This window comes from Ascaphus truei, chromosome 6 (assembly GCF_040206685.1).
Source record: "Ascaphus truei isolate aAscTru1 chromosome 6, aAscTru1.hap1, whole genome shotgun sequence".
NCBI classification, from domain to species: Eukaryota; Metazoa; Chordata; class Amphibia; order Anura; family Ascaphidae; genus Ascaphus; species Ascaphus truei.
The window spans coordinates 105,341,955-105,369,103 of NC_134488.1; the positions used below are offsets into that span (position 1 = coordinate 105,341,955).

At 45.6% G+C, this 27,149-nt stretch overlaps 2 protein-coding genes across 2 annotated transcripts; both read left to right on the forward strand.

Moving 5' to 3' along the window:
- Nucleotides 1-2,272: 2,272 nt before the first annotated feature.
- LOC142496531 (uroplakin-2-like) lies at nucleotides 2,273-5,926 on the forward strand. Its single transcript, XM_075603206.1, has 3 exons — nucleotides 2,273-2,432; nucleotides 4,432-4,508; nucleotides 5,616-5,926. Exons 1-3 carry the CDS (start codon nucleotides 2,323-2,325, stop codon nucleotides 5,756-5,758), a joined length of 330 nt encoding a protein of 109 aa, XP_075459321.1. The 5' UTR covers nucleotides 2,273-2,322; the 3' UTR covers nucleotides 5,759-5,926.
- A 471-nt stretch (nucleotides 5,927-6,397) lies between these two features.
- GFY (golgi associated olfactory signaling regulator) lies at nucleotides 6,398-24,556 on the forward strand. Its single transcript, XM_075603207.1, has 4 exons — nucleotides 6,398-6,448; nucleotides 11,568-11,931; nucleotides 18,160-18,333; nucleotides 24,210-24,556. Exons 2-4 carry the CDS (start codon nucleotides 11,616-11,618, stop codon nucleotides 24,437-24,439), a joined length of 720 nt encoding a protein of 239 aa, XP_075459322.1. The 5' UTR covers nucleotides 6,398-6,448; nucleotides 11,568-11,615; the 3' UTR covers nucleotides 24,440-24,556.
- The last annotated feature ends 2,593 nt before the right edge of the window (nucleotides 24,557-27,149 follow it).

Genomic DNA, 27,149 nt, shown 5'->3' on the forward strand with positions numbered 1-27,149 from the left:
GTGCTATTGATAATAATAACCTCGAGTACAATAAAAAATGTGTAAATTTAGCTCTTGTCAAAAAGCCTTGTATTTGCTATGCTTTGGTGCTTCACCTACAATCCTGATGTTTGCTACAGTAATGCCTCCTGGTTTCCTCAGAATACAAGATCTCCCTTTACTCTGAGGATCGCAAACTATCGACATTACTCTGGCTTCGTCCAGCTTACTGCCTTTATGAAGAATGGATGTATGAGGCTCTAGATTTAACCGTGGCTGACCGTACGACCTCAACCATACAGGTTCAAGTGCAGCCCATAGGTAAGAAGCCATACTGTATATGGTACCCCCCATCAATCCCACTACTTCCACTAATTTCATTGATTCGTATGTGTGCCCCTGTTCCCAAGATTAGACTGCTCTATGGGGCAGGGGCTCCTTGTGCCTGAAAACTCTATGTAGAGCATTATGTACACTGTCGGCGCGATATAGAGATATAGATCACGTGCGCAGTAATTTATAAAATAGACGGCATACAGGGTGTTCTGATAGAAGAAGTGAAACAAACCTGAAAGTAAGGATGGGCACTCTCTGATTTTGGTTATATAAATTTTTTTAGTAGTTTTTTTTTTTTTTTTTTAATTTGTGAAATTTTCAAATTTTCTCCCAAACGTTTGCATGTTTGTATCTGATCGCATATTCAAACATTTCACAATTTTAACAAACAAAATCATTGATTTTTTTTTTCCACCCAAACCCCCCCACCCTCTGGTTTTGGCAAATTTTTGTCAAAAGTTCAAAATTCAACTGCGAACCTTTTTCATCCTGTTTATATAAAAGCGTGTGACCGGGCAGAAAATCACAGCCCAAAAGAGCTTACAATCTAAATTGTGTGCTGGGGAAACTATGGAGATTTAATGAATTATTAAATGAACTCAATTTTAGATTGGGGAGAGGGGGTGAGTGGAAATTGCCAATTTTACTTTGAAGTAAGAGCTTCCTGGCCCAGATATGCTGTGGTGTGGCCTGTACAGTGTCTTGCACCGCTCTGTAAATATGGTCCCTCATGTGAGACCATTTGAGCCGTGTGTGTGTATAAGGGAAGTTGTATGTTCGCATTACTCCATATTCAGGCTGTTGTGGAAAGTGAGGCCTATATTCGGTGCCTGGCTACGGGTCCATCAGTTATATCAGAACTGGCTCACACAGGTTTACCGCTTGATGGTAACCTGCCTAGTTCCACCCCCCATGCAATTACCAATGCCTAATACAGTAACTTTGTATTGAAATTGTTAAGTAGATCAAATCCAAATGTAGTAAAACATTGTTGGCAGGTTATTGGTCCTACCTCTTACCTACAGTACAGCACACGCACACCACTAATAAAGCATTGGCACATATAGACAAGTGCTTGCAACATCAGATACTGCCCTGATGAAGATCCTGCTTTAAGGATCAAAACGTTGGTATTTTGTTCTTTTGCCAATACACTTATTTTATTTTTAATGGCATTAGAATCAGGGGTACCTAGAGCTCAACCGTACCATTTTTAACTCCAGGTAAGCCCCCCTTGTTCAAGAGACTGCACTTGAAACCGCTTCTAGTTGCCGGTGCTTTTCCTCCCTATTGGGAGTTAAAAATTGCCATTAAATTGGCTTTGGTTCCGCATGTCAATAGGAAGACCTGTCCGGGGGAGGGTGAAGTAACTTCCTATAGGATGCCCCATGTGGCAATCTTTAAATATCCTGGAAGAGCACCAGCAACTAAAGTGGTAAGTATGTCAGATGCCTGGGTGCCCCTGGGTAATGGTTCATCTTTGAGGACCCTTGGTTCTAATTCTTCTGCATAAGGAAGTGGTGGGTGAATTGCAGCTTTTAACTCTTTTGTAAAATGATCCTGCTCCCAACCTTTGCACCAGATGGGTTTTTAAAGGTGAGGTTGATTTGTAAAGTGAACATTAAGAAAGGCTTCTCTATATAGAGCTTTCAATTGTCTTGAACAATTGCATTTACTGTATGCCAAGTAGTTTGTACACACATTTCCTGGTAGCTTTGCCACCAGATGGCTTTATTGTGCAACAAACTGTCCACCTGGAAGAACAACATGGAATGCCTGAGTTCATCCAGAGTGTTCTGCTGCAAATTACGTTATATAACGGGAGTCTGTTAATACTAATCCCATATGAAGGCCTCATGGTCTGAGGTTTGTATGACGTTGGCGACCCTGAAGTAAGGTAGCAGAAATGTTAATACCGTACTAATCCAGATTATATCTTCCCTCTTTTTAGGTGATAACAGAACATACGTTCTCCCCCAGGGGTTTAATGTGCCACAGTGCAGCCCAATGTTCAAAGATCATCAAACGATTGAACCGTTTGTATATCAGGTTGGGCCAAACATTGACACTCTTAATGGCAGCCGTGTCCAAGGGATTCTGCCCGGACGCAGTTATAGGTAAATGTCTATTAAGAGGCGAATAAAAACATCCCCACACAATTCTTGGTAATATTTGAATCAAGCCCCCATAGCAACGTATTATTAGGTTGTGATATAAATTCTTATTAATGTAGCACCTGTTCCCCTCCCATGGGAGATCTACATGGTGTTTCTCTGGTGCTGTAGCTCACCTGCTTGTTACAGGAGGTCTGAGTTGCTCTGCGGAGGTTGAGTGGGAGCAGCAACAAGGCAGGCTTTTCCTCCTAGGGTGCAGCACCTCCATCACATGAGGATCCTGCTAGAAGCAGGATGGTCCCCACAGGCAATTCTTCTCTCCACAGACACAGCATGTTGGGTACAGGGATGTCTTTTATTGGGTACACGGTATGACAGCCTCCATTTTCCCTGAAGCAGATACAAGGGTTTGAGGCCCCAAGCTTCCCTCCTAAACTCCCTCACCCCCTGATGGCATTAGGGGAACACTCCCACTCCCCTGAGGGAAGGAAGACACACTAACCATCCACCACTCAATTTGGTGGAGTGTCAGCTTTTATACCTGTAGGAAAGGGCTTGTAACCCTGCTACATAACAGAGCAGGTCCAGGTACTTGCAGGCATCACTCCACATACGTGTGACCAAGTCAGTACTCTCCCTAGGTATGACACTCCAACTGCTGGATTAGGCTTGCCCCTGGATTTGGCAACATAGTACCCATCCAGGCTGCAAAAGTATCCATCTAGGCACTGCGCAGGAGTTTAACCCCAACACGGCCTGTTCACCCCAACTTGGTGTTGAGGCTAGTGGAAGGCTATAGCCAGGGGCACTAGGTTACATTAGTATAGAAACCGGTTTCAAAACAGTCCAGCATCACAAATGTATAATATATTTCTGCAAAGGGCCCTGAAAGGAACCTAAAACATGTAATGCTAATATAAGCTAAGTGTGACACTTTAAGAGCATTTATTTTAAACACTTCATTTGTTTTGATTCTAACTTGAATTGCAACAGAGAAACCCCTTGTGGCGCTGCCCCATATTACTTTATAAACTAACCTGCAACTGAATATCTATCATTTAACTAATGTTATCCACCATAGCTTGATGAACTGCACCAAATGAATTTTGCATCCATTTCTGGCAATCCAAAAAGCAAAGGCTTGTAGTTAGGACACCATTTCCCCCTGCATTTCTGAGAGGGGAGATAAGAATGTATTCAAATTCTAGTGAAGCCACCCCACACCCCCCACCACCTCACACCCCCCACACACCTATGGTTTCCATAAACTCTGCCCTGGAGTCCACCCTCCTCCACCAATAATTTCTGCTGCTAACCTCTCGCTTGACTTTATTATTTTTACCACTTTGGTGTAAAAATAAAGTTGAATATTACTGTGGTGTGTGTTAAATTAAACTATCCCACATGTATAGTTTATTTGGTTGGGAATACTCTGTATCATTATATACCCTGTAGGGCAGCAAGCATGGTGGTTGTGTGGACTATAGTGGCTGTAAAGTCTAGAGCATTTTGGATTTTTAGAAATGGCCACATTGAGATCTGAAACTTAATTTTTTTTTTTTTTACACCACCTTTTGAGCAGTAGTAATACCCTCCGGTGACTAATCTGTGGCATCTGCTTATCATTTTGTGCTTGTTTGACATCACAATGACCAGAATGTTTCTGCTCACCTCTGACTTATTCTCTCATCGAGAGTTTCAAAACTCTATATACAGAACAAGATACATTAATTGGTTTCACACAATGAAGTGTGGGATTTTATGGTAACTGGGATGCACATTGATTGTTTCATGTTGATCTTTTTGCCCCTACTTTCCGCTTCGTATAGATTAGACTGCTAATTACAGTGCTTAATACTGCCTGTAATCGCCATGTTTCTGTAACTGGCCCCTTTCAGTTCACTTTTACTTATTGAACTCATGACATCAGAGGGAGCAGCGTATCTTTACAAGTGAGTGGGGCCACTGCGGAATTTGCTGTATTCTGTTGTGTTCATTACAGGATTCGCTACATGTTATATAATGCTGCAAAGATACAAATCGCTTATACCAACTGGTCTGAGCCCTTTCAAACCCGTGGTGAGTATTATTTTGTCTTGACGGTGAATGAGAACTAGTTCTTCGGGAGAAGCATGTCCGTTCAGATTCTTCTTCTTCTTATTATTATTATTATTATTATCTGTATTTTAAATTTATTTTTTAAATAGGCAACATGCCCAGTGTGCAAACTTTTATTTAAAGCTGCAGTATCCTACGTGATTTTTTTAAATTTTTTTTTTTTTTTTTTTTAATCGGTCCTGTATCATGAGAAAAAACTTGTGGTCTTAAAAAATATTATTTTTTTTTAAATGTATTTTTAATGTATTCTAATGCAGCAAGCATCTTTTGTTTCTATAGAAACCATTTACAAAGTCACACTCCCTTCCTCTTCGGAGACAGGCTCTGGCTCTTGAGCCCTGCCCTCTTTCTAGCAGTGCACCGATTGTATCTAGTACCTGCCTGGTCACATGACCTGTGAAAAAGAGAGATCCAGCGCTCCACGGATTTTGCAAAATGTTCAAATTTATTGCGCCATACACATGTATGGCGCAATAATTTGAACATTTTGCAAAATCTGTGGAGCGCTGGATCTCTCTTTTTCACAGGTCAAGTGGATGTTTGACAGGTATCCTTGAACCAGCAGCACCGGTAATACTTTTTGGTTTAATTCTTAAGGTGTGCAGCATATCATGGTTTTTTTATTTGTATCACATGACCTTCCACGCAGAACTTTGCATCCTGGGTACTCTTGTGCAGCCCTAACAGTGAATTAAATAAAACCCGATTTTGGTGATTACAGGAGAACGGATTGATCGGCAACTTGTCAGTGTGCAGATTGTATTGATGCACATATTGAACGGGGGGGGAAATTTCAAATGAGAAAATCGGCAGCTTGAACTGCAGCTTAAAAAATATAATGTAAAGTCTGTAACATTCTGCTCCTGTTTGCAAGATACTGTATGTCGGCCATCTGTTTTATGGCAGGAAAAGAACAATCTGATAAAAAGGTTTGAGTGGTTACATTTACTTAAGATCCAGGCAAGGCTGGAAAATTAAACTCAGGATGTTGGATATTTCAATCTTCTTTATTAAGGGGCTGTTGATTCAAACTTCTTTATCGCCTGATCAGTGCTGCTTCTCTTGCAGATATGCCTCAAAGCTCAAGGGAAATGAAATCCGGGCTGCAGGGACGGTCAGGCGGCATGGTGGTCATCACAGTTCTGCTGAGTATTTCCATGTTCCTTCTGCTAGCTGGACTTGGGGTTTCTTTCAGCGCTGGTCGACACTAGTTCCCCCTTCAACTTCACACATTGTTTTTTTTTTTTTTTTTTTGATATTCCCATCTTCCTGTTGGCCATTGGAGGTTTCAGATGGATTCTAATGGAGTTAAAGAAAATTAGAAATGATGACCCCATTACTGGTAGCTACTGCCAAGATATGTTTTCCTGCATAGTGATGGAAAGGAGTGCAAATATGTATTTATTTAATACATTTGTTTTTTTTTTTCTCGACATGTTATAGGCATAAAAATAAAGTTTTAAACCTCAAATTTCCGTTTTTGTCTTGGGAATAAATCTCTCTGCTACAATAGGGTCCTTTCTCTACCTTGCTTACAGATAGGCAATGTGTTTTTGGTACCTCTCTTGAACTCTTATGCTGCCACCGAAGGGGAACAGAGAAAGGGCCCTGTTGAATTGAGAGGTGAGGACAGTGTGGTTGAATAAAGACTTGTTGTGTAGGCTGGCTGTGTTCTGCCTTTCTGTCATAGGACTCCAGGGACAAGTCCTTGCCTCAAGTATCTAAGGCAGGTGACTACCCAAAGGGTGTGTCTGTCGCATTCCTCTCTGTGAGAGAAACAGACATTACCTGGCTTGGATTAGAGGCGTGGCCTACTTGTATACCTCTATACCAAGAATCCTTTCAGTTGCCACAAATTAAAGGCAGACAGTGAGCAGCTAAGTTTCTCTACCAGAGCAGTGGTAAGTGTAAAAGGCTTCTCCAATGCGTTCCATCTTTGTTCGGTTCCGCAGGTGGTGCTGCTGTGCATGTAGATGTATGCAGCTACCGCCGCTCAATGCATTTTCACAATGAATTGGCAGCTCTGGTGATTAACATAGCCCCCCCTTCTATTGGTAGTCTGTAAATATTCTATGTTATAGTCTGGGGACATTGTAAGGCCTAAACTGTAGTGAGACTGAGAAGCAAATAAGATCGCCCTAACTGACAGTACAATCATTTATTTCAGGTTTTTATTGAATCCCTACTCTCCTATCTTCCACCCCCCCCTTTCTTTAAATAAGAACTCTGTTGCATAGTGAGCTGATTCATGTTTTAGTAACAGACCTCGTATTCTTTTCTCTTTCCCAATGCAACTAAGTTTTTAAATGGGATGCAGTAAAAGAAAAAAAAAAGCATGGAACACCATATCCATCCCTCTCCATTTCATCTATAAATCCTTGTTTGGATTTTATTTTTAAAATCAAATATTAACCCTTTCCTCTAGTTTAGAATTAGTTACAGAGGCTTTTAATTTCTGGGGGGAGGGGAGAGAGAGAAAACTCTCACTAACTGAAATCTCCTTTCCCCACTGGGGTCTTCTGCCTATGGTCAAAAGTGCCTGGATAAAAGCGCATGTGGTGTGTTTTATTTATTTATTTTTGGCCATGAGACTTAAATAATAAATGTAATTTTTATTCGTGTCTCCTCATGATCGCTTGCTCATTCTTACATGTGGTTGTGATCCGTTTCTTCACTTGACTATTGTGGTCATACAAAAAGTATGGGTTAGTGATTTGTAATGCCAACTGGGTCTGGAATTGACTTAAATGAATGATTTTTAAGTCCAAGTTCAGACAGAAAAAATAACCCAGTCGTATTGTAAACCTCACTATTTGTATAATTTAGTCTGTTTTGTGTCCTGAGGGTAGAAGGGATGCATTAGTACTGTAGATATATAAATGAATAACAAACAAAAGCACAGGCTTTCTAAACAGGTGGGAGACCTGGGAGAAATGAATAACAAGCACATTGTCAGGGGACATACGGCAGGTGTTGGTTACTCCTCTTCTCCAATGTTTTCCACGAGAGATCAGCATCCTTTAGAGATTTAATTTTGCAGCTAGTGTTGAATACAAAAGTCACAATTTTCTAAAATTCATCAGGTATGGCATTTTCAATTAAGTTCACTTTAAACATTTGGAGTTTATTAAACTTGTGTTTGTGCGTTAAGGATGATACCAGTTCTAAATATACATAATGGATCATTTAATAAATGCCCTAGTTTATATTGGAAAAAGAAGGGGGCCTGGGAAGATGGAGTGCTGGTGGGTTTCAGTATGGCCGTGTTAGCAGCAGGAAAAGGCTATTAATGACCCCAGAGAAAAGACTAGTAACTGCTCATTGAAAAACAGCAGCAGTTGTATTTGACACCCAGAAGCAACTTTCGTGTGTGTGAAAAGAAATATATAACCGAAAGGAAGGTTATACCAAAAGTCCAACTCATCCTTGGGTCAGGACAAACGGACCCCTATGAGGGTGGGACAGGTTGTAAGAAAAGAACAAGGTTCCACACAAAGTGACTTAGAGAATAGCCATCTATGCCAAACAAGGCACGTGTCCTGGCTACTGATAGTGTGAGATGGAAAAGGGGCTCTGCTGAGGACGCTGCTGCCACATGGAGTGCAAGGGTATCAAAAGGTGTGTGTCTCTCAAGGGAAGTGACTGGTGACCAGTGGCAGATTTCCCATTCGGCCCAGGCCTAGAATGGCAACATTTTGGGGCGGCTTACAGAGGCCCCACTCTCTCCCTGACTGATTGCCGAAGGAGAGAGCGGGGCCTCTGTAAAGGTCTCTTACCGTCTCCTTCACGCCACCCTCCTTCTCTGGCATCAAATGACGCTGCAATGTCACATGGTGTCACGTTGTCATGGAAATGTGTCATATTATTTGATGCCGCGGCACTGCAGGAGGATGCCCGGGATAAGTGTTTACGGGTGGCAACATTTGAAATCTGCTACTGCTGATGGTATTAGGAGATAGGGATGTGATCAATGGTGTAACTGTTAATGTCTGTAGTAGCAGCAAGTGATAATCACTGTGAGCAGCAGATAGCACAGGCCACCACAACTAGCAGTACATCAAAAAGCAATTCTATATGTCAAAGTAAAAATAAAAACCTCACAAGCCCACCGCCAACAACACTTTCATTGTCAGCTTCAGAGAGAGCACACACTGCTAGGCAATGTTATTTGTCCTCCTCCTCCTCCTCATCAAGAGTGCACGGCCCTTGTAGTTGCAATGGGGGGGCTGGGGAGGGGGAAGAGAGGAGGCAATATTACACAACTTATAACTATTGAGGTGGAGGAGTATAATGAATATGTTGGTTGCATTGTGTGCTGCAGAGATAGCTCAGGTAGGGAGAGGAGAAGCACAGCTTGTAGAGTGAGGCTTTGGCCAGCAGCAGCAACATCTACAGTAGGTCTAGTAAGAGCAGTTCTTACCCTGTTTCTGACGTAGACAAAAGTGGGTACTCATCTGGGTACCTCTGCACATGACCCGTCATAAGCTTACATGTTAAAGAACTGAGAAGTGTGCCTCCTCCCTGACAAAGGGGTCCATGTGTTGGAGGTGGTGTTGGCAGTATTGATGGCATACTGTAGCACAATCAGAGAAGGCTCACTTCCTGGTACGGTTTTGAAGGTCATCATCATAAGGATGTGCTTGGTAGCAATCGTGATGATGATGATGAGGAGATTGTGTGGGCTGCTTCAGCATGATGAGCTGCTACCAATTGTGGGCAAATAAGCTTTGGGAAAAGGGACCTTCTTGCATGGTTAGACAAATGTGGTGTACTAATTATGCATAGTCCAATACACCAACCCACTTTCGCAAAGCTTTCCATCGGGTGTGCATAGTCCGTCACGCACACAGAAAGGCCCCTCTTGTTGAGTAGTAAAGTGGCTGAAATGCTAGCAGTGGCTATGCTGCCCTTTAGCTTTGTAGAGAGCAAGGGCTGTAGTGAGTTACTAAAATCTGCTAAGCCTTGCTGGAAAAAAAAAACCTCAGAAGAGCATTTTCTCCTACTGGCTGTTCTACACCTGTACCAAGAGGTTGTTGCTTTTGATATTTTCCATAGTAAAATTGTGGACTAGTGCACATAGCGGAGGGGACTATATGACAGTTACTGCCCCATTGGGTGTGCTTTCTTCCTCCATAGCAAAGGGTGAGGTGTGTTGGAGGTGGTGGTGGCCGTATACATGCTAAGAGTAAGGAGGTCAACTGCAGCAGCATTTAGAAGAGGCAGGCTACCCTATGTATGCAGGGTTTGATCAAAAAGCCTATAATTTGGCCACTGGAGTGACTGCAGTATACTAGTATTTGGCATACTACAACGACAATGTTCAATACTAGTAGTAATAATATGACTGAGAGGGAGGCAAATTATTCAGTATGCGCAGTATGATATAAGCTGACGGTTTACTTACTCCTCCAAAAAAGAAAACGGCACTACTCCAGTAGACTATTTGCTGTACTACAACAATGTGTACTGGTACTGAGAGAGAAATATAAACGGTAGGGCCCCTATTCTATAAACTGCGATAGTGTCGATCTGACGCTGGTGCACGAAGAGTCTCACTCAAGTCAAAACTGATCTGGCACTACTGCAGTTTATAGAATAAAGAACTACCAATGTTCAACAGGAAGATGCTATGGAGGAAGCCACAGAAGCAAGAAGTAGAGGATTGTACAACATCCTACACCAAGGGTGTGCAAACTTTCTGTGCGGTGCCCCCCTGCCTGCTCTCCCCCAGTGTCGCGCCCCCCCCCCCTTACCTTTAATCCAGCGTCAAATGACACCGCCGCAATGCTATGGCTGAACTTAGGTAAGTGAGTTACAGAGGCCTCACGCTGAAGAGCGCAGGGCCTCTGTAACCACCGTGCCCCCCCCAAAAAAAATCTTGTGCACCCCCCCCAGTTTGCACACCCCTGTCCTACACCATCATTTATTAAAAAATAAATCATGGTGCATTACTATTGTCTCAGGCTTAACGATGGCCAAGATGCCACCAGTGGCAGGAGCTAGTACACATCTTTTTCATGATCATCAAGTAATTCCATGCTCTATTATTATTATCATCGTTTATTTGTGAAGCGCCAACAAATTCCGCAGCGCAGTACAAAGTTATGTATATTATAAAAACATGAACGGTTTACAGGTGAGGACTGACATGCACAAACCGATACAAAGAGGTAATGAGGGCCCAGCTCGTGAAGAGCTTACAATCTAGAGGGAATGAGAGACATTGTTGAAATAAGAAGATAAGGTGGCTGCTTATTGTACGATAAAGTGTAGCTCAGGTTAGAACATGGCCGAGTCTGGCAGCTGAAGTCATTAAGGGTTTTTTTTGTGAGGGGGATCTTACATAGGGTGGAGATTGGTCCAGCTACATAGCTGGGCCTAATTTGGCTGGAGGGGGAGAGGAGTTGGATGTTAGAGGTTCAGTATGGCCGGTACGTTTCTTTGGAAAGGTGAGTTTTCTGGAAGTTTTTGAACATCTGAAAGCTTCGGGGAGAGTCTGATGGCAAGTGGTAGGAGAGAGAAGTCTTGCAGGCGGAAGTGAGAGGAGGTAATGAGGTGGGAGGCAAAGTGGATGTCGTAGGCAGAACGTAGGGGGCGTGTAGGTATGTATTTGTGGACTAGTGACTGCCACAAAAGTAAGGGACCAATGCCTGTCTACACAAAACTAGCCACCCTGTTACCTGCTTCCTTCCTCTGAGAATCAACGTTTAATCTTGAAACAGTGCAAGTGAATTAATAGATTTCTATTTTCTAAATGCTTTGCTTTAAACAGGTGAGAGATAAGCCAAGATGGGAGCTGAGATTGTATGCTATATTTTGTCCATCTGGCTATTCTCCTGTAGTGCAGAGCTGACATTTGCTGATTCCAGCTTACGACCGGGAACATTATCCAACACGTCTGATACTAATATTACTAGCAACGGTGGTGGCACCAATTCATCTCTCGCAGAATCCAGTAATGGCAGAATTGATCTTAGTCATGAAACTGCAGGTAACTCATCCTCTCCTGAAACCTTTCAGATTACACAGAACACATCAAACCCTTCTAGCCACCTCACCTCTAATGAAATGGGCAGCTCCACAACAGTTGGCAGCTCAGGTTCTTTGTCAGCCACCCCCAACATGCCCAGTCTAATCAGTGATGCCAATAACACCACTCATGGATGGAATGCAAACAGTACGGATTGGTTAGACTCCAGTGAAAACCTTGGAACCTCAACGTTCTCATCTCTTCCTGGCTGGACAACACCTGAAAACATAACTAATGTCAACAAAGACAATTTGATTAATGATAAAATATGGAAGCCCACAAAATTAGAGAACACATCAGCTGGTGATGATATTGCTCATGAGACACGAGTTGGGGAAAAGGATCACCAAAAAGGTAACTTGGCAATAGAGCTCTTCGTTTTAACAGCTATTCAGCTGGGGTGATTTTATTATCAGGATCAGTGGCGGAACTACTATATGTGCAGCTGGTTCGACTGCTCTAGGTCCCACCACCTTTAGGGGCCTATCCTCCATGAGCCGGACCGATGTTCCGACATTATTTTAGCTACCAGAATGTTCTGGCATTTCTAAAGCCCCCCCTCTCTGTACACCCCCTTCTACTGCCACACCTGCTCCACAGGTAGGGGAGGGGAGGCGGAGGGGGGCTTTTTTCCCCCACTTGCACTGGGGCCCACTGTTGACTAGTTCCGCCCCTGATCTGATACTTATATCATATATTTAAATGAAAAAGACATGTTGTTAGACATGTGGTTAGACATTTATCCTTCACAGAATAGGCAGACTATCAAAAGACAAATGTATTATTTCCTCAAGCCAAGTATGACTGATTGATAGAACTGCAACACACAAAGAGTTCATTGTGAATCTCTGATTGCTCTCAAAGTGTTAAAAACGTGTATTTTTGTTAGAGATTCTCAGAACAACATTGAATCTTCATTGTATTGAGATTAAACATCTCTTTCAATATTTTGTAAAAGCGGTAATGGTTTTGTCGGGAGAAAAAAAGAAGCCTGAACTCTAAGCAAAGAGAAAATCGTATCTAAACTACAACAAGTAATCCATATTTAAATAAAGTAAGGTGACAGAAACAGTATGAATCAGTTCTAAGTCAATATCCCCGCTCCATCTATAATGATAATAAAAGAGAGAGTCTGTCTGTCTGTCTGTCTGTCTGGGTCATAGCTCCAAGACCATGAAACCCAGACACCTAACACTTTGCAGGTATACTAAGGGGACCCTGAGGATGGGCACCTGTGTGTTCTTTTTGTATTTATTTTTATTTAATCACTTTAATTCTACCTGATAGTCTATGTATCTGGCACGTGACATCGTAATGCACATAGCCTGGTGGCAGATTAGGAGAGTCAGATATCTATAAAGTTTATACAGAAAGCAGAAGAAGAAAGAAAGAGAGCAGGTCAGTTGACGTGAGGAGAAGGCAAGAATGCTAGAGAAGGGGAGAGAGGCGGAAAGAATTGGGGACATCATAATGTATTAAATAAAGGAAGGAAGACACACAATTTATTAGTAGTGATTTTGTTTACTGCAACCCGTTCAAAGCTTATTCCTATTAATAGATGTCTATGTATCAAGGCAAAATTAGTGCAATTGTGGGGTGAAATATCTGCACTATATGCATCAAAGAAAAAAGTCCCATTCAAATCAATACCGTATCATTTTTTCTTTGATACATAGCAGTTATTTTTCCATAGAATCGCTGCACTGTTTCGTTGATACATAAATCCCTTTATCATTATATGGATTTTTTTGTTGATCTCTCTAAAAGGGACAGAACTAAGTTCCGATGAGTTCCCCCATAAAAATAGCCCTTTGTAAAATCATTCATAAAATGGCTTTGTTTACTTGTCACATTGATTGTAATGACAGAGAAACATTATAAGAGAATACCAGAAATTCGGGCATTCCTAAACATTTTTCGCATTTTTCAAACTTTTGTTAAAACATTTTAACCGAACCAAAAAGAGCTAAACATTTAGCAAAAATCACTCATTTACACCATAATTTAGCAGCTTCGCCAAAATTCACAGGTCAGTCAAAGTTCACAAGCAATTTGCCAAGTCTTTAGAAGAAGATATTGTTTACCAGAGAGTGGCAGAGTGGCAGAGTGGGAGAGTGCCAGATTTCCCAGGTATCTCAGGTGTGTTCACAGGTATCTCTCTACATGTTGTACAGAGGAGTGTTTTGGAAGGTATATCAAAGTACTCTACTTAATAGGATTCTCTCCGTCTCTCCCGCAAAAGCCCCATTTTAGTTTATGGAATATCCTCTTACTAAAACTTGGCGTATTGCAAGCGAACTGTCACTGAGCCGTGTATTGTTCGCAACTAAAACGGGTCAATTTTGCATGGTTTGCGACCATATATTGAAGGTTCACACATCTTTAATCACGGCAAAGCATGTAATTGCTTGTAATTTTTTTTATACTTCCCAATGTGGAAGTAATGGATAGTTCAACAGTATATCACACTATCAATTTCTAATTCTCTTTATCCCTAGACTCATCGTGTTCCATTACAGGTTAATGCGTTATCACCCATTGACTTTTGTATTGTATGTCTTTATTTATATATCGCCAAAAGTGTACTCAGTGCTTCACAGTGAATACAGTACAGGGAATCATAATTATACAATAAGTGCAGCAAAATCAGACAATAGGAAAGGAAATCCCTGCCCCGAAGAGCTTACAATCTAAGGCCTGGGACATAGACATTGTGTCCGTGCGGAGGCGCGCTGAGGCTCAAGGAAAGCGGTGCTTTCCCTGGCCTTACACAGCGCGCTGTCCGTGGGCATGTCGGGGGCGGGTCTGGGCGCGGGCCAGTGACGTCACGGAGCTGCTTCTCCCTCATTGGGCGAACCGCTCACGTGACCGGCCCTGCGCTCCGGCGAGCGCCAAAACTTGGTGAGATACACGCTTCCGCAAGCGTGCGCGAGCCCCTGCTAAATCCGCTCTCATTGCGGCTGCAGGGGCTCAGTGCCGAGTGTGAGCGCGGCTCAGCACGGCTCAGCCTTGCTCACACTACTATGTCCCAGGCCTAAGAGGTTTAATGGGAAACTTACAGAGACAGCAGGTCAGGGAGTAAGTGCTGCAGATGGCAGTGCTTGGTCACAATGGGTGGTAGGAGTGACTGAGTGTGGGACAATAGCCATGAGTGCAGGTTATTGGGATGCTTGATTTGTGGGGTATAATTTAAGAAAGGTCAGTGTTAAATGAAAAGGTTAACACCATTTACAGGGGAAGAGGTGGCAGGGAGGCATGAGTGAGATCAGGTGTGTATGTCTGGCTTCAGGCTTAGGGGAGATCCCCAGCAGCAGGAAGGAGTAGATAGAGGGTGTGAATAGAGGATTTGAGTGGGTGTTTTTTATTGAGGGGTAAAGAAGTTATTGGGAGAGAGGTGTATAAATAATCTTACAGTGGGGAGTGGGGATGTTGTAGAGAACAAAAATGCTCACAAAGGAGTGAGGAAACAGTAAACAAAAAAAGAAATAGGGAGGGCATAGTGAGATGCAGGAGGAGAGAGTTCCAAGGTACTGGAGGATAAAAGTGTACAAATAAATCACAGATGTTAAAAGTTAATGTCTCACAGTGGCAAAGTTGTAATGCAGAATCCAGATCTTCCTCCAATCTTCACCTCCAAATTCAACTCCAAGATTAACTCTTGTAGACACTTTTGATGTACACTTATGATGTGACGCTTTTGATGTTACACAGCCTTGACTTGAATGGAGGTTGATTAATGACCCACTAAAAAAAATATAGCAGCTCAAGGCATCTTATAGTATGATGATCAGCACCATGTTAATTAATCCAGAACTGTCCGAAAACCTATTTTGGAATCATGTCCTTTTACCATCTTAGAAATGTAAGGTCTACACTGTGTCATTATATACTTAATAATATACGCTCAACAATGTTGACTGATACTAATAGTTATCTGTATGAAACACGTCTGGCATGAGAAATAACAATAACTAGCAACAACAACTGCAGTATCAGCTTCCATTGTGTCATCCAGCTCATCCAATTACAGTACAAATGTTACATTCAGGTAGCCAATTTAGAACAAGGAACAGTGCGAATCTTTGCAAAGAAGCATCTGCAAAAATTCATAAATAATATACTGTAAGTACATCCTGCCTCAAATATGCAATTATTTTCCCAAGGAAGCAGATTTAGTTAGTGTGCGGTGGTGTATTTGCCTTCAAGCTGTGTTGACTCCTGGGGCTTTGTATAAACTGATGCAAATAGCCCACTGCAACACAATGGATCCTTAGCGAGGCATTTCCACCCTAAGCATCCATGTATCAGGCTATTTTTCACCTCTCTTGCTGTGCACTCATCAGCTGGTAATCTGGGGAGTTCTTATAGGAAGAGTCCAGGAGAAGTTCCTCTCTGCAGACATAGAGCCCAATTTAATATACTCCTAACAGTGTGCGTCGAATGTTTTTTTTTTTGTTGCAAAAAAGAGCCGTGGCCCTCTTTACCCTATTTAATAAAGGGTGAAGGGATACTGAAGCAGCCCTGGAAAGAAACCAAATGTAGTATCGGTTGAAATTGAAATTGGCATGCTATTAAATAAACTCTCAGAGCTGCAAAAAGGCAATCGCAGCCCAGGGGGACTAATTCGGAAATCTATATGGTGTGTGCAATATTGAAAACCAACCTGGAGAGCCTGGATTAGTTGAGAAAAATGCACATATATAAAATCGCCTTGTTAATAACCTCTTATTAACTGCAGTGGCTATGAAGGAATGCATCATGCTGCTGTTAATGTACACTATGAAAGCGTAGAAATGTGCAAACTATTAGCCCCGATTTGTGAATTACATGAAAAAAAAAAAACTCATTGGTACTCTACAAAAGTGGTCTCTGTCCCTTTCTCTCCCTCCCTTTCTTTAACCCTCTCTCTTACCCTACATAAATCTCTCCCCCTCTCTCCCTCCCTCTCCTCCAAGGGCATTATTTCAGGGTCTGGATGTTGGTTAAAGCAGTAGTTCAAGGAATATCCTACATGTTTTTTTTTTGCTGGTTTGTTTTAATAAATCAATACTATGAGAAAATACTTGTAGCATTTAAAACTTTTTTTAAAATGTTTTAAAGACATTTGTAATGTTTCTAAGGCCGAGTCCATAGAAGGACAGGCCGCGCTGAGCCGTGCGGACGCTCCGCGCTGAGCCCCTGCATCCTCCATGAGGATGTCTTTAGAGGGGGCTCACGCGAGCGCCCGCAGGCGTGCTGAGGCGCTGGAGTTTTCAGCCGACAGCCAAGCTGTTTTTCAGCGCTCTGTCAGCTGAAAACATCCAATCAGCGCAGAGCTGCGTCAACGTCACGGCGCCGTGACGTCGGCGCCGTGACGTCACGGGCGATTGGCCCAGCGACGTCACTGCCCCGCCTCCCTCAGTCTCCCCCCGCCTCCGATCGCGCCCGCTGGCTCGCCTGCATGGGCATGAAATCGTGCAGATTTCAGCAGGCGAGCCTCAGCGTCAGCGCGGCTCGGAACTCCTCACCCCTCTATGGCCCCAGCCTAATGTAGGAAGCATTTCCAAAGTGACAGCCCCCTTCCCCTTCTGGTAGGCTCTGACTCTTGAGCCCCGCCCACTCCCTAGCAGTGCACCAATTGTATCTAGTAACTGCCCAGTCAATCATATTACAGGACTACATTGCCCAGAATGCTTTGCAAGAACTGAATTAAATAACCCGGAGCAAGCGATCTATTACAGTCGATCACAGGAGAACGAATCGATCTGCAGTTTAGCTAATCACTTGTCAGTGTGCAGATTGTATTGATGCACATATTGAATGGGGAAAAAATATAGATATTTTTTTAAAAACGGCAGCTTGAACTGCAGCTTTAAATAAAGATTTGTCAATTTTGCTATGGCACCTTTGAAGGCAATTATCTCAGTAACCAGGGGGTCCCCGGCACTGAAATTTGGTCTATGATGTTTGGCCACGACAGACCTCCGCTGGTGCTCCGCCGCCAGAACAACTCCCCGCCAGGACACCTCGCCACTTGACACGTCACCACTCTGATTTCCGCCCCCTGCTCCAATCCCCGCTCAGATATCCTGCACTGCTGCCGCTCCATCTTTAAATGTCCCGCGCAGGACATCTGAGCCGGGATCGGAGCTGGGATCTAAGAGGCCGCGGTGACCAGAGCGAAGATGGGGAGCAGAGCGGTGACATATCAAGTGGCGAGGTGTCCTAGCGGTGAGTAGTTTGACGGGGGAGCGCCGGTGGAGGTTTGGCAGCGACCAAATGTCGCATTCCTCTGAAATTAACGGGATTCAGCTTCCGGGACCTCTTGCTTCATAAGTGACCCAAGAATGGAATGCTGCTTTAATATGTTTATTATTCTGTATGTATTTATCTTTCATTTGGGGATTTTTTTCATATTCTGGTGACGTCTATTTACAGTTTGAACATCAAAAGCTTTCTTTAAATTGTTACATTTAGGAAGATAGAAGGAGAATCGTAAGAAGGACTTAATAAAATCATTATCACTGGTATATTATTTTTGAGTGTCAGTTATTGAATTTGAAGTTGCATTCCTGTATTCTAAACTACATTTTTATTTATCAGATTTCGAGAACAAAAATAATTTTGGAGCAGCTAACAAGTTGCTTGCCCTGTTCCTGGGTATGGCTGGGGTGCTTGCCTGCCTGTTTATTCTAGTCTATTGTATCTATAGTCGGCAGCATAAAGAGGACATGTTTTCCCACCACAGGTTGTACGGAGAAGGCTTTGAAGACCCAGGTATGGCGTTATTAGGTGATGAATTCACTAAGAGCCCTTTGACTTATGTGCAATATAGTTTACAAAGCTAAAATGCAGACTGTTTGTACACTTCACTCCTCACACTGCGATATGCACTATCACCGTTTAATGAATAACCCCCTAAATCAGTGGTTCTCAACATTTGTTGAGCAGGGGCACCCCTACTCATCAGACCTCACTGACCACACCACGCTCACATGCACCACACTCGCCCTCCTCACACACACAAACCACTACCCTCGCACCCTTATTATACACTCCACATTTATCACTTTCTCACACTTTATACTCACTCTTTTTCTCTACACAATCTCCATTCAACCTGCCCCCCTTCTCACATAGCACACTGCTTCCCTTTCGCTATCACTTACCCCACTTATCTCATACTTTATACACACACCCCACTCACCTTTGCCCTTCCCCAATCCATACAGACCACTCTCTCCTCCCACACGTACCCCCTTACCTCATACACACACACACACATCACTCACCTACCCACAAACCGCACATCATCCTCCTCACCACACAAAACCATCACATACACCTCTCCACCCAAATACCTTCCCCTCCTCCCGCAAAGCCTGCACCTCCCTCCCTCTGCTCACACAAAGCTATCTCACCCATCTCCCAAAAACAAACCCTCACCCCTTCCCTCTTTTCTCCCATGTTCCCAGTGCGTTCCACGCTGTGTGGAGCAGGGTGGCTGTGATCCGCCTCTGTTCTCTGCCGGGCTGAGAGAGGAGACTGAGTGGGGGCGGATCGCAGTCTCTTGGTCTCCACATAGCACGTGACATGTCCTGCTGAGCAGCCGGCAGAGTGTTTCCCCAGACACCCGGGTTGAGAAACACTGCTCTAAATGTTACCAACCAAAGTCTTTTTGTGAACATATCATTGGTTTCCCATGAGGCTACGCATAGGCAGGCAGCCAGGCATGACACTGTATTGAACATTAGCATATGATTGCTTATTTCTTTATATTCTTTGGAGAACTCTAGTAAGTGGGAAGGTAGAAGAGCTAGGCAGCAATAAAGCAATTTTACCTTTTATTAATCCCATCCTGCATACTGAAACATTTCATGTAAAACAAATATATATTCACAGCGCTTCTCCATGGAAGGAGCACGCAGCTGGCGAAGGGATTGGCCATACAAATGTGAAAAACAGACAGTGAATCCATGCGCTTCTCCCTTTGGCATAGCAATAAATGGGATATATATATATATAGTGTAAAAACACTATATATATATATATATATATATATATATATATATATATATATATATATATATATATATATCTTATACTATATTAGTGAAAGCACTGTATGTTTGCCTGCCTGCATGCATGCATGCCTGCCTGGATGTCCGGTGTCCCTAGGGGAAATCTCATTGGTCCCTTGGCCCGCCCGCCCCCGCACACCTCTCATTGGCCTGAGGCGGAGTGACGGGCCAAAGGACACACAGGGACACACACACACAAGGACACACACACACAGGGACACACACACACACACAGGGACACACACACAGGGACACAAACACACACAGGGACACACACACACACACAGGGGGACACACACACACACAGGGACACAGGGACACACACACACACAGTGACAGACACACACACACACACACACACACACACACACACACACACACACACACACACACACGTGTGTAGGGGGGGTGTTACCTACATTAGCGGAGCTCACAGTGTTAGCAGCACCCGCGCGCACCTCCTCCTCTCCCCGTGTCTCCCGCGCTTTCACCCCGCCCCCCCCTCCCCCGGCGCCGCTACAGTCAGCGGGACACACACACTATTATTACCCCTTCAGCGCCCCCCCCCCCACCCAGTGTCAGCGGCCGTGCGAGACCCCCCTCTATATCTCCCACCTCTCCCCCCCCCACACATATACATGCCCCCCCCTCCCCGGCGCTACAACTCACCCCTCCCCGGCGGGGGAACAGCCAGTGGCCAGGCAGGCTGCCTCGCGGCGCCGAGTACCCAAGATGGCGGCGCCCGGGACACAGCGGGGGAGCGGCCACAACACGCTGCCTCCCGCCTCAGATCCACGTGGGACCTGCCGGATGGGTGAGTGAGCGGCCTTCACCCCCCTTCACCTCTCCTCCACCCCCCCCTTCACCTCCCCTCCACCCCCCCTCCCCTCCAGTGTCAGTGTCTCCCCGATACCCCCCCCCCCCCCCGGCGCCGCTACAGTCAGCGGGGGAGCGAGTGAGCGCCCGGGACACAGCGGGGGAGCGGCCACAACACGCTGCCTCCCGCCTCAGATCCACGTGGGACCTGCCGGACGGGTGAGTGAGCGGCCTTCACCTCCCCTCACCCACCCCTCACCCCCGATCACCTCCCCTCACCTCCCCTCACTCCACTTCTCCCTTCCACCCCCCTTCACCTCCCCATTTATCTCCCCCCCCTCCACACCTCCCCTCCACCCCCCCCCATCACCCCCCTTCCCCCCCCCTCCGCTCCCCTTTCCACCCCCCCCTCCGCTCCTCTTCCCCCCCCTCCACCTCTTTTTCCCCTTTCCCCTCCCACCCCCTCCCACACTTCCACCCCCTCCTCTAACCCTTCCCCCCCCCCTCCTCTAACCCTTCCCCCCCCCCTCCTCTAACCCTTCCCCCCCCTCCTCTAACCCTTCCCCCCCCTCCTCTAACCCTTCCCCCCCCTCCTCTAACCCTTCCCCCCCCTCCTCTAACCCTTCCCCCCCCTCCTCTAACCCTTGCCCCCCTCCTCCACCCCTTGCCCCCCTCCTCCACCCCTTGCCCCCCTCCTCCACCCCTTGCCCCCCTCCTCCACCCCTTGCCCCCCTCCTCCACCCCTTGCCCCCCTCCACCACCCCCTCCTCCCCTTCCCGCCGCCCTTCGCCTTCATGCCCGCCTTACCGCCTCCCAACCCCCGCCTCTGCCTTTCACCCGCCCTTACTCCGGCCGCCTCTGCCTTTCACCCACCGCCTCACAGCCGCTGCACGCACTCAACAGACACCCGCCACACTCGACACATACCTGCCGCCACACACCTGCTGCCTCCCGCCCCTACGCACCGACATCACTGACCCACCGCCTCACACCCTAGCAGGACCCCCACTCACAGACAGCACTCACAACCCACGCGCCAGCCGCCGCCTCACACCCTTGCAGGACCCCCACTCACAGACAGCACTCACAAACCACGCGCCACCCGCCGCCTCACACCCTAGCAGGACCCCCACTCACAGACAGCACTCACAACCCACGCACCACCCGCCGCCTCACACCCTAGCAGGACCCCCACTCGCAGACAGCACTCACAACCCACACGCCACCCGCCGCCTCACACCCTAGCAGGACACACGACTCAGATTTTTACATCACTTATGGCACCAAAATATACATTGTACTGTGATGTGGTTACAATAAACCATTTTTATACAACATCGTATTACATTTTCTTCCATCTTTCTTTTCAATATTATTATCCAACCTTTACAACAAACAGTCACCTTTTGTTCCACGATTTATAAATAATACTACCTATTACGCATTTACATCCCGGGCAACGCCGGGTCTCTCAGCTAGTATATATATATTATTCCCCATTTATTGCTATACCAAAGTGAGAAGCGCAGGGATTCGCTGTCTGTTTTACTGAAACATTTCATACAGTATGAAACAGGTTTGGGGTTAGACGGGGAATTCTCCTTTCTCCTGAATATTCACAAGTACCGACTTGACATTTCCAAAATCAGAATGATCTTTTATCAAACTGCAATATATTCAAACATTGGGGCAATCATATTGAGATATCATTTTGACATAAGTCTGAAATGTGTTAACAATCGAGTTATTAATATTGTTAAATAATATTCTTTAAAACCCCAGAAAAAAATAAGACCAAGGAATACTGTTTAATGTGTTGGATTGTAATGCCCACGCCTGTTTGCTCATGTGTCATCTCTTTATGTCTCTGTACCATTCCAAGAGCTCTTTATAACTGGAATATTTATCTCAATGTGTGTACCCTGATAAACATGTGAAGTAATAAGCAGGGCCGCATACAGATTTCTCGGGGCCCAGGACTAAAGTTACGTCTGGGCACTCCCCCATCTCCGCCCGTTTGGGGTACTCCCCAATTCACACCTCACGCGCCCCCTCTATTTTTCCCCTCTTCACATGTATTTCTCTCCCCTCTGTCTCACTCCCTCTTCTTCACTCTCCCACCCTCCGCCTCACATGTATTTATCTTCCCTGCGTCTCACTCTTACTCCCTCTTTTCCTCACTCCCTCCCACCTCGCTCTCACTCAATCCCCACCACAAAATACATACCAAAAAAACCCACCCCCAATACATAATGAAAAGACCCCCAATACATAATGAAAAGATCCCCCCCAACCCCAAATACATAATAAAAAGACCCCCACCCCCAATACATAAAAAAAGACCCCCCCTAACCCCCAATACATAATAAAAAGACCCCCCCCAATACATATAAAAAGACCCCCACTCCCCCCCAATACATATAAAAATACCCCCCCCCCCCCCAATACATATATAAAAAATAGACTTACCCTGGGGATGGTCAGGCCGGGCCCGGTGGCTGTGGGGGGCCCGGCCTGACCATCAGCTGCAGGCCTCTTCCACACTATGTCACACACCAAGCTTCCAAAGTCAGCACGCACCGGAAGCAGAGGCCCAGCTTACTTCAAGCGCGCTGACGTCAGAAAGGCCCGTCACGCACCGCAAGCGTTGGAAGCTCGGCGTGGGACACAGAGCGAGGAAGAGGCCTGGGGCTGATGGAGAGCTGGGGCCTGGCCATGACCGGTAGTGGGGCCTGGCCACAGGTAGGGGCCAACATGCAGCTCTGGCCACCGGCCCCCCCGCAGCGGCCTTGGTAATAAGAAACAGACCAGTAACAAGTACAGCTCATTCCAGTTTTAAGCACTTTTCACAAAATATTAATGGCTTGAGAAATTAATGTATGATGGCATACTATGTCAAACTGCAATATGCGATGAATGAGACAATATTATGAAGCCTGTACTGGTGTGTCCCAGCCTGTAATTATGCTGCATTTACTGTGTGACTACGTAGTTGAAGGGCAAGTGAAAGACACACACACGGAGAAGATCCGTTAGGGCCCTGCAAGAAGGGCTAGCTTCTTTCCTGGTGGGGAATACTGCATGAAATGCTGCAGGTAATATAACTTACCTCCTCAAAAAGGAAACGTGAGCAGAACCGGGTACTGCTTTAAAGGCAGGCGTAATAAGATATGTTTAATAGTTTGTCAAATTTAAACTGCAAAACCTAATTAGGAGAAGTGACATAATATAAAGAGAGAACATACCTATTACATAAATAGCCTACTACAGTGCATATGTATTTCTCTTTTTATATTACTCTCTCAAACACCTGCTCTCTTTCCCTACACTCTAGTTTCCCTCTTTTTTTACACTTACCGTAAGAATATTCCAGCTCTCGAGTAAACACGCGCCTAAATTCTGTCACGTGATAGAAAATAATAATAATCCACCCCACACTATACTTTTAAAATGTCACCAGTGCTGTAGACAATATTGATAACAGAAGCACTACATAAATACTCATCCAATCTCCTCTAACTGGGTGAGGTCATTATTCTCTCATAGAGGAGTAATCCCTCCAGGTGTTGATTATCTATTTCTTATTGCAACCTCCAAATGTTACCATCAATTATTTTTATATTCGTTGTGCTACTGTATAAACACAACCTTTATTCCATCTTAGTGCTGCCTGTCGTTCTACGTTGTGTGTTAGCACGTTAATGCAATTCACACACTGTTCTTTCTTGGTGTTTTTTGTTTCCCTTCTGAGCGCAGTGCTGCACCTGGACACTCCAGTGGATCACTATGACTTCTTCTCCTTCAGAGACACAGATATGACCCCTGCCCAAACCCCACGGCACAAATGCAAGAACACAGTTGCCTATGAACTCAAAAGTGATTGCAGCATTGAAGTTCCACAGGGCACCTCTTCCAATGAGTACTTAAGGCAGGTTATCCAGATGGGGTCCCTTAACTCCACATCAATTGGAAAGAACGTAACATAGGGAGCATCTTCTGGGACTAACTGTGATAACGTCTGGAGTAGTGTATGGTTTGTGGAAACCTAGTGAATATATATACATATTTTCTTAGACATTTGTATTTGCATATATCAAAGAATCAATCAGATATGTACTTAGAAATATACTGTATGTTCAGGCTGTGTATATACCTGGAAATGAGGAATAAAGAGGTTGGCACTCAAGTGGTCTTGTTAAAAAAAAAGTATCAAAAAGATTCATTCAAGGTATATTGACGTTTTGGTTCTCTTGCCTTTTTCCAAGAGAAAGGCCCGCAAGCGGCCCGAAGCGTCGATCTACCTTAAATAAATCTTTTGGTAATTTTTACCAAGACCACTTGAGTACCAACCTCCTTATTCCTCTGGACGGCCGGTGGGCCCCACTTTGCTGCAGGACCACATTTGCTGAGAACCGGTGGCAAGTATCATGTTTTCGTGAGTGCACAACCCTATTGTATTATACCCGGAAATGTAAATTCTTAAGGCCACATGTAAATAAACATTACAGATTAATATATATATATAGATAACAAAATAACGGTAACGCACCAAACAAAAATAACAAACAAACCTTAAACACACTAGCTGCCACACTGTGTAACATCCTAATAATACGTGTAGCCCTTTTTCTGAACCCTCCCAAAGGAACTACTGGTCGCTGTACAACACCTGCGGCTCCAGGAGATCTGAGCCTCCGCTAGCTGGGAGCCTGGGGTAATACTTACACATTTCGTTAGCGCAGCGCCTCCACTTACCCAGGATCCCCGTGATGTGAGATTCCCCTGAGCAAGAAACATACAACACTCTATGATTGTAACTGGGTTTTACTAATGAGAATGCAACGTAGCAATAACACATACATATACATATACTCTAACCGTTAGAGTCTAACGGTATAACTTTAGCTGCTGCCCCCCTCTTCAGGGCAACGTCTCCATCCCTTCACCGCGTGCCCCACACACCGTGTCCATATATAGTATATTGGTATAGGCTCAGTTCTTTAGCCACTCGCTCAGTGTCCCTAAAGAGTTACGCCTAAGGCGGGATCAGCGCCTGTTGACCGGTGTTGGTGCACTTGATTTAATAATACCTTCCGGTCACGGCGGTGACCGGCAACAACTTCACAAAGGGTCAGACGCCTCCAACACGTAGCCTCCAGATATCACGGTATCCAGCCGTCTGGTCCCAGATGACTGCAACCGCCGCAACTCTGTGCTTTGTCCCTAACTGGTACTCAGTAAGGGGTAATGCTCGCCCTCACTATAGGCCGTCCCTGCAGCACAGCAACCTATGGTGACTTCAGGGGAAACTCCTAGGGCCTACAAGGTAGCCTATCCTATGCAGGTGGGTCACTGACCCCCTGCACCCACACTACCTATCCCGTGCCCACCCGGGTCCCCTCTGGCTAACTCAGCCTAACGCCTGCAGCCAACACACTGCATACACACAGGCAACCTGCAGCAACCCACTGCACACGCACAGTCAACCTGCAGCAACACACAGCACACGCTGCATACACTGTGCCTACTTGTCAGCGCACACAGCACTACCAGCCTTGACACTGACAAGCCTGCACCCTCACACACCTAAGGGCAGCGTCCCTAACCTAGGGGCTGTCCCTCAGTACTACCCACTACCCTAACAGGGATTGGGGCCTGCCTGGGACTTGGGGATCCTTACCTGGTGCAGGAGCCACTTGCTCCCTGCACCCTTCCTCCCCCTTCCTGCTCCCAGCTCCAACTGCCATTCCTCTAAGCCCGCGAAAAGTATCAATCTCCTGGGCTGAGAATCCTTGGCCCTCATTGGCCACTATGAGACACCTGGTGTCGCCCTCGCTATGCTCCATGGGAGTTGTAGTTCCCAGGAGGCTGCTATAGCATTGGGGCCGCGTGCGCACTTGCCCTGTGCATGCACGAACGCCTAATGGCCGCCGTAACCTTTCTCTGGCTGACCCTGCTCTCGCGGGATCTCCTAAGGCTTTCTTTAACTCCCTGCCCCTATCTGCGCATGCGTGATCCCGCGCATGCTCGCGCAACGTGTCATGATGGCCCTTGCTAGCCGGGTACACCGCCGGAGCTCCAGGGAGGCTGAACGCTCCCTGCACTGGCCCCCACCCTCGCGAAGTGCCGGCGGGTCCGTCGCTGCCTCCAGGCGGCACCCGCAACCACTCGGCACTCGCGGAGGGGGGTCAGCAAGTGAAAAATAAACCTGGGGCTACATTCTCCCCCTTGTAGAATCCCAACGACCTCGCTTGGGTAGCAACCATACAGAGAGTTATATAATGAAAAATGCATGGCATAAATCATATCACACATAACTTGCCTTTTCCCATTGGTACCCAACAACATCCCGTGGATACCCGAGGCCAGCTGAGTCTCATAGTGGAGTGCCCTTAACTGATCAGATGGGAGTACCTCACTTTTGCGTCCGTGAGCCTCCCCCAGAAAAATCTCTTGAAGAGCACGTTCTGGAGTAACAGTCACCGGCTCTGTACTACTTCCTCCCCCTCGTAGAAGGAATAGTACAATGTCCTTTAACCAGGCCTTTACCCGGCCATCCGCGGCATGGATGCGGTAGGCCAGGAGACCAGGACCTTTCCCGTGGTCCACTACATGGTGAATGGAGCGCTCCTTTTTGGGCTTAAAGGAGGCAACCTTCCCTGAATCCTTCTTCTCACAGTCTTTGCTCCTACACAC